We start from the raw sequence: 8,594 nt of genomic DNA, 5'->3' as shown, positions 1-8,594 counted from the left end.
GAAGCTTACTGCTATAACTCATGTCTAGGAGTAGCGTGTACAAACCTGTAACACACATCTGAGTCTCAGATTCTGTGGTGCTGGACATGGTGTTCATGTGACTGATCCCGGCACTTGAAGAAAAGGAAGAGGGCCCAGGATTCAGTCATCTTTAAATTCTAAGCAAAAATCCAGAAAGGGGAAGGGTAGGAGGGTTGAGAGAATGACATCTCCCAAAAAGAAAACCCAGATTCAAATATTCAAAACTAGTGTGGCTGGTCCTCGCACTGTGCGAATTCTGAAAGAGGTGAGCATTGACTTTACTCTCTAGGGTGAGCAAGCTGAGGAGGAGCAAGTGGCCCCGAGTAAGGCAGCCTTCAGGGAAGTCTGAAGTTTGTGAGAACTGAGGAATAATTGACGACTTGTACGGTGCTAGGAGATAGGGTGGGGAATGGGGCACCAGTAAACTGTGGGTGTAAGACAAGCCCGGAAGCTTGAAGTAAGAACGATTCTGCTAGCCGGACATCATGTCTGCAATCCCAGCATGTGGGACACTGAGGCAGAATGGAGACTGAGGTCAGCCTGGGGTTACAGCAAGAACCTGTCTCCAAAAGACATCTCCGGATGGCAAGCTCACACCTTCACTGGCATTACAGTTTACTACCTCAGGGTTCTGCAGGATACAGAAGACTGGCTGAGACACAGTCTCATGCGTGGACTGAACAACTACTGGATTCTAAGACTGGAATAGATTCCATCGCTGGAATAGCTGAACCACAGCCTGTAAGCTATTCTAATAAATCCTCTTTATGCATTATAGTCTATTATATTACACACACACACACACACACAACTAATAATAAAACTACCATGATGAGTAGTATTAACTGTCAGCTTGACAGAAGTCAGAGTCACCTGGGTAATGGGCCTCATTCATGTCTTTTTTTAAGACTTATTTATTTATTTTCTATACATGAGTACACTGTCACTGTCTTCAGACACCAGAAGAGGGCACCGGATCCCATTTTAAATGGTTGTGAGCTGCCATGTAGTTGCAGGGAATTGAACTCAGGACCTCTGGAAGGATAGTCAGTGCTCTTAACCACCGAGCCATCTCTCCAGTCTCAAGAGTTATCTTGATTACATTTGTGGAGACCTGCCTGTTGATGGTGGTGACACCATTCCCCAGTCAGGGGATCCGAACTGTCTAAGAGCTGGGAATCTGGTACAGTGAGATGGCTCAGCTGGTAAACATACTTGCCTCTAAGCCGAATGACCAGATACCTGGGACCCACACACTGGAAGGAGAGAACTGACTCCCACAAGTTCCCTTCTGAGCTCCTCATGCCTGTGACCTGTACATGTGTGCACAAATACAAACACACACAATGTGAGTGAATAAATGACACGAAGGTGAACACTCGCACACATACGTTCACCACCCTGCTTCCCGTCTGTGGCTGCAACTTGGCTGACTGCTTTTAAGATCCTGCTACCCTGACTCCCTGCCATGGTGGGCTGTACCCTGAACCGGGAGCTAAAATAAACCCTTTCTTCTCACACCGTTTTTGTCAGAACAACAGGAAGAGAAACTAAGACAGTGTGGATTGCAACCCATTTGCTCACGGTGTCCACCTCTTTACAACAGCTGGGGCAATTCAAGGAAGAGAAAGGTCCCGGGCCTGTGACCCCCTTCCCCAGGCGGTCACAGATGTGGGGTAGGTGGGACTCCCCTTCACACCAGGTATCTGGTTGTTCTATGTCACTTTACCCTCTCTGTCTCTGGCCCTCTGGGACCTCTTAATCTGTTGGCTGCTGTCACTCAGAAATGGTTGGAGTCACATCTGCCTCCAGGGAGGCCTGGGAAGACTTCTCAAAGGTTCCATGCCCCAAGAGCCGGCTATGCCCTGAAGCCGAGTTAGCCCCACATGTCTGAGCATCAAGTCTGAAGATTAACATTAATCTCTCCAACAGGCGGGACTGTGCACAGTTTACTTTTTATTTTGCATCTATACATCTTAAAAGAATTTCCTGGAATAATTATGGATTGCACCAGTAGGAAGGAAAGAAAACTTCTTGCTTGTTTCTGTTTGGGAGACAGGATTCTCTGTGTAGCCCTGGCTGTCCTGGAACTCACTCTGTAGACCAGGCATCCTCACACTCACAGAGATCTGTCTGTCTCTCCTCCCAAGTGCTGGGGCTAAAGGTGTGTGTGTGCCACCACTGCCCAGCTTTTGGTTTTGATTTCTGTTTTCTGTGTTTTTGTTTGTTTGTTTTTTTAAAGAAAACAATCTTTTTTTTTCTTTTTTTCTTTTTTTCGGAGCTGGGGACCAAACCCAGGGCCTTGCGCCTCTGCCACTGAGCTAAATCCCCAACCCCTAAAGAAAACAGACTTAAGGATTGCTTTTTTAAAAATGTCTGAAGCTGGGAACATGCACTTAGCATGTTCAGAGCAGAAAAACAACCCCGTAATTGACACTTTCGCAACTTCAGTGAAAGCAGGCCAGTTTCCCTCCGGTCTCACTCTGCCCAGTCCGCATTCAGCAATGCTACCCCTGTTTCTTCTCCTTTCTTCCCACTTAACAGCTCAGGCCTGGGGGCTATGTGTCCATCCCAATACCTCTGGCCATCAGCATCACTTCAGAAAAGACTTGGATGAAGACAGAGCCTTCTCGAAGCCCCAAGGCAAACAGTCCAGGATAGAAGCTGGTATTGAAAAAGAGAGATTGTATATCTTTATGTGAGAGCTAAACCCTATCAAAATAAAAGCATGTTCACAGCAGTCCACATTGCCCAAATGCGGACCCAAGGGATTTCATAAACCCTTCACAGACTGGCCCTCCCAACCCACATTTCCCTTGAGGTAGTCCGGTTCATTCTCCAGTTCGCACCAGGATGGTGGAGGATTAGGCCCGGGGAACACAGATTTCCTGTGAGGTCTCCAGGCTTTGCTTCACTCTCAGATGCTTGCCCCACAGTCCTGAGGGCGTGGTATGACAGACAGCAGAACTGGCAGTTGGGAACAAGCGAGGCCTCAGGATGCAGCCAAAGTGCTTTGCTGTAGGGAGCTGGGCTATTTCTGTCTTGCCCTAGTTATGGGCTCCCCTCCCAGTGCTGTTTCATAATCATGGATCCTTTGACATTTTGTGATGTGACATCCTTGGAACACAGCCGAAAATAACCTTGGTTTTTTTTCCCCCCATGCTTTGGGAGCCTTTAGGATGCAGTCGGGTGAGGCATCAAAAGCTGTAGCTGTAGAGATCCTGACGTCACCACTACCCACATGTCTTAACAGCAGCTACATCTGCTGCTTGGAGCACAGGATAGGTTGGAAGAATGTCTCAACATTCTCCATAAGGACGAGATCATACCGGCACAAGTGAGGCCTGGGGAAACCAAAGACCCTCGTCAGTGAACTATCACAAACCTCCCTCATCACCTCCTGACAGTATGGACTTGTAGAGCAGCTGTTTCTTTTTTTTTTTCTTTTTTTTTTTTTTAGATTTATTCATTTATTATATATAAGTACACTGTAGCTGTCTTCAGATACACCAGAAGAGGGCATCAGATCTCTTTACAGATGGTTGTGAACCACCATGTGGTTGCTGGGAATTGAACTCATGACTTCCGGAAGAGCAGTCGGGTGCTCTTAACCACTGAGCCATCTCTCCAGCCCCGAGCAGCTGTTTCTAACGCAACAGGCAACAGGATAGTGTGGTGGTTTGAGTATGTTCAGCCCAAAGGGAGTGGCACTGTTGGGGGTGTGACCTTGTTGGAGGGAGTGTGTCCCTATGTGGGCCGGCTTTAGGATCTATGCTCAAGCTCCACCCAGTTCAAATCACTCTCAGCGTCCATGTCTTCCATAGTCCTACCAAGATGGCCCATTAGCCCCAGTTAAAGCATCCCACTATCCCACTATTTCCCAAATCCAAAGTTCTAAAATCCACAGTCGTCCAAACAAAAGCACGATCAGGCCCATCACAGCAACATCTCAGTCCCTGGTGCCAACTTCCTAGTTAGGGTTTCATTCCTGCGAAGAGATACCATAACCAAGGCAACTCTTATAAAGGACAAACAACTTTTAATTGGGGCTGGCTCACAGTTTCAGTGGAGGAGCCGAGAGGTCTACATCTGGATCTTAAGGCAGCCGAGGGGACTCTGTCTTCCTCGGGCAGCCAGGAGGAGACTCTCTTCTGCACTCAAACAACATGGTGACTCGCTTCCTCCAACAAGGTCACACCTAATAGTGCCACTTCCCATGGGCCAAGCATATTCAAACCACCGCGCTAGGAAAGGCAGTCATGTGCAAGGAAGTATAGGGTGTGAGATCACACTCAACTCTACTCCACTCCTTTGTTAAAGACTTATTTATGTGTGTGAGTGTTGTGCCTATGTGTATCGTGTCTGTGCTGGCACCTAAGCAGGTCAGATGAGGGTGTCAGGTTCCTCTACAGCTGGAATTTATAGATGGTTGAAAGGCACTGTGTGGGCGCTAGGTTCTCTGCTCCACTCTCGATCCTCCTGCCTGAGCTTTGCAAGTGCTGGGATTATAAATCGCTATACTCTGGTTCTTCCTCTTTTGCTTTTGAAATGGGGTCTAGATAAGTTCCCCAGGTTTGTCTTGAACTCCTGTAGCCTCTTCAGTTCTCAAACTTTTGATCCTCCCCCTCAGCCTCCAGACCAGCTAGAAATACAGGTCCATAATATGAGGCCCAGCAATAAATAAATAAATAATCAATCAATTAAAAGTCCCTGTTTTAAGATACGGTGAATATCTTCTTAAGGAATCTTGTATTACTAAATTTTTTTTTTGCAGTATCCTAAATTGTTAAGTAAAAGAAATTAATCACTCTGGAGGCTGAGGCAGGAAAATTGTCACAGGTTTGAGGCCAGCCTGGGCTACATTGTAAGACTGTCTCAGAAAGAAAAAAAAGGGGGGGACTAGAGAAGGAAGGGAGGGGGGCAACAGGAGCTTGTCAGCCCTGCCTGCGGCTCACCTGTCTGGATGGGCCAGGGACCTCAGCTTCATTCGCAGGACCCTGAGCTTGTACTTTGGGCCCACTACAGACTTTGTGGAGAACAACAAGGAAATTTCTGCCACTTTATCCAGATCTCGATTAAATCTTGCGAGAAGACTCACTTGATGGTACTTCTGGAATGCAGATGGCTCACTGGAAGGAAGAAATGGCATTTTAAAATGAACGTATAGAATGTAAGATGAATATATATCCATTTAAAATGAATATAATATAGGCTGCTAATGAGAGAAAGCCGCTTCCAGCCGCCAGGTCTGGCCCGTTTGTGCACCCAAGCTGACCTTTGTGAGCAAAGGCCCCCGACTCCACACGATGACCTAAATGAAGCTACTGACCTCCAAAGTGGCCCTGGGGACGTGTGCTACTGTGACCATTTACTGTGTTCAAGACAGTGTCTGCACTCTGAGCACATTGTCACAGCTGCTGCGGGGTCCGAGCTCTTGGTGTGGTAGGGCTTATGTACAGCAGTCCAGGGATGGAAAGCAGCTCGGAGTTAAGGCCCTGCCACACCCACGAAGCCTTAGATGAGGTTCTAGTGTGGCTGGGGTAACAAACACCTGTGGAACCCCCTAATCCCAATCTGAGGTCTATGTCTGGAGCCAGCCCACCGCCCCAAACCCAGGTGCTTGTCAGGTATCTCTGGCTTCCTTTTCCCAGAGAAACGAAAACAGAGACTCCTCAGAGAGAGATGTCTGTGCATCCATCGCTGGGGTTTCAGGTCGATGCACTGGACGTTGCCAACAAAACTGGGATCATCTAAATTAAGTCCAGCTGCAAATTCAAAAGGCCAAAGGATGTGCATTGAAGATGTTAAGATCCAGCTCTCTCTCCTCTTCCCCGTCTCACAGTACTGGACGGAACTGGAGGTCACCTGGATCAGAGGCAGAGGGCTTGTATGAATGGCGCCATGGAGATCAAACTCAGTTCTTATCATTTGGCCGGCCTCAGGTCTCCATCTTGAATTTGCTCTGTCTCTATCAACAGCTTAGCTCTTAATAGACAACTGTTTTAAATTACATCTATAATTTCTCTCTCCCTCCCACCCCACCTCCCGTGTGTCCAGGTACATGGTCAGAGGACAACTTATGGGAAGAGGTTCTCTGTTTCCACCATGACAGGTCATCAGGCTGAGCAGCCAGTGGCGCTGCCCTGCCCGCCGAACAAACTCACTGGACCAAGGTTTTAATCCTTATCAAAATGTGGAGGCAAGAAGATAAAGCTAGTGAGTTCAAGACCAGCCTGGATTATATGAGGCCCTGTCTCACAACACATAAGAAGATATTTCGAAATTCAGATTTAGGATTTCACAGTTGGCCAACACTCACTCAGTAAAAATAACAGTAACAATAATAATAATGATGATGATGGTGATGGTTATGGTGATGATGGTGGTAGTGATGATGATGATGATATAATAATAATAATAATAATAATAATAATAATAATAATAATAATAATAATAATAGAAACATGAAAGCAGTTGCTGGTGTGAACACCCAAATCCGGTCAGAGCCCTGTCCTGCCTCTTCCCGTGTGTGACTGCACAGTGTCCTCCAGATTCCTTGGGTGCCGTGTGTTCTGAAAGGCCAGATTTCAGGTTAGCTCTCCATTCTGGTCCCCTCACCTCAGCCCAAAGCCCATGTACCACCTGAGGCTGGTTCCTCAAGATGTCCTCCCTACTGCTCCCTTCCAGAAAACACTAGCCCACTGTGGACATGGGGATATCAGATCAGAAACAAATCCATGGTGAACCCTAGAAACCACCACAAGTGCAGGGGGTTGGGGTGGGGGAGCAGCTTAGTGGGAGGAGCGGACCCAGCCATACAGTGATACAGGTGCTTGGTGGACAGAACTGCCACTCTGGCCACTGACACCCATCAGGTATGTGGCTCTGGCTAAACAGCTTGGATTTCTGGCCTCATTTTCTTCATATGTAGAGTTTGTGGTATTAATATCTGAGTGGGCTAGAAATCCCTGAGGCAATGTGTGCCACACACTCAATTCAATAACCAAAAACTATTATAAATCCACGTATTTATAAAGATACTGCCGTAGTTTGCTTCTTCTTGCTGTGGCAGAAATAACCAAAAACAACTTGGGAGGGAGAGGGTTTATTTAGCTTACACATCTGATCGCAGTCCATCACCGAGGGAACTTGAGGCAAGAACCCAAGCGTGGCAGGAACTGAGGCAGAGGCCTTGGGAGAGCACTGCTTACCGGCTTGCTCTCCCTGGCTTGCTAAACCTGCTCTCTCGTATAACTCAGAACCGCTTGCCAGGGGCGGTGCCCTCCAGACCAGGCTCTCTCTTGTTTATTACTACTGAAGAAATGGCTGCAGGGGCTTGCCTGTAGGCAATCTGATGGAGGTACTTCTCAACTAAGGCTCCGTCTTCCCAAATAGTCCTGGCCTATGTCAGCTCGTTCAGGCTAGGATGCAGGTCGGTGACAGAACGTGGACTCTCCGTGATGAAGGTCCATGGGCCTTGGTGGTATCATGGGGAGCACAGCTATTTCCGAGATCAAAGCCCTGGGTTCAGTTCCCAGCACCAAAAATAAATAAAACCACCTCCAAGTCCACACATACAAGTTGCCCACGACCTTATGCTTGGCGTTTAATGCATGGCGAGCGCCTAAGCATCTAAAGACACAGGAGACACTGCACATTTGAATAAGTGACCCTCACGCTCTTTTGTTTAAGCCAAGGGCTTCTCTCCGACTTCTCCTGATTAGAAAGGTGACAGAATAAAGTGTTAATACCTCATGTTGGTATATGCACATACAACATAAACCATACATATAAATACACACTAGCAGAAAACTGAAAATTAGGGCCAGTGATGGGGACACACATCTGAAGTCCCCGCACTCGGAAAGCTGAGGCAGGAGGATCATGCGTTTGAAGCCAACCTACAGCACAAAGCAAGAACTTGCCCCCAAGTAAGTGAATAAACAAGCCGACCAATAAACGGATACATTTTTAAAATAAAAAAAAAAATCTGGGGCTGGAGAGATGGCTCAGAGGTTAAGAGCAATGACTGCTCTTCCAGAGGTCCTGAGTTCAAATCCCAGCAACCACATGGTGGCTCGCAACCATCTGTAGTGAGATCTGATGCCCTCTTCTGATGTGTCTGAAGACAGTTATAGTATACTTACATATAATAAAAAAATTTGAATATTTCTAAATTTCCTCCTTGGTTTTTAACCTAAGAAATGTTTGATGAAATGTGGTTTTGTTTCCAAAAAGAAGACGACATTTGAAAAACAGACTCTGTCAAGATTCTCCTTAGCAAGCACGGACTTGCTTTTTTATGTTCCATATTCCTCTATGTTTAAAAATAAATATTCTCTGTATTAACCAGTCATAGTTCATGCATTTATGGAGTGTTGATTAAAGTTCTGATCTAAGTGTACAGTGTGAAATGCTTATGTCTGCACAGTGTTGTAGGTGCTTGTTTCCATGTCTGTCTTTCTGTCTGTGTACCTCTTGCACATGCCTGAGGTCCTTGGAGGACAGAAGAGGGCATTGGATGCTCTGGACTGTAGTTATGGATGGTCGAGAGCCATGGCGTGGGTGCTGGG

General features: G+C 46.8%; 1 protein-coding gene across 4 annotated transcripts in view; it reads right to left on the bottom strand.

The window, feature by feature from the left end:
* Positions 1 to 1,964: 1,964 nt before the first annotated feature.
* Liph (lipase H) overlaps positions 1,965 to 8,594 on the bottom strand; it is a 47,793-nt gene continuing 41,163 nt past the window's right edge. The window contains 2 exon segments of one of the 4 annotated variants that reach the window (NM_001044279.1): positions 1,965 to 3,365; positions 4,977 to 5,150. In NM_001044279.1, coding sequence (NP_001037744.1) covers positions 3,278 to 3,365; positions 4,977 to 5,150 — 262 coding nt within the window. In that variant the 3' untranslated portion in view covers positions 1,965 to 3,277. 4 annotated transcript variants of the gene reach the window in all.

This window comes from Rattus norvegicus, chromosome 11, assembly GCF_021556685.1.
Source record: "Rattus norvegicus strain SHRSP/BbbUtx chromosome 11, alternate assembly SHRSP_T2T, whole genome shotgun sequence".
Classification (NCBI taxonomy): domain Eukaryota; kingdom Metazoa; phylum Chordata; class Mammalia; order Rodentia; family Muridae; genus Rattus; species Rattus norvegicus.
The sequence above is the reverse complement of the archived record's forward strand: the minus strand, read 5'-3'. Positions and strand labels throughout refer to the sequence as shown.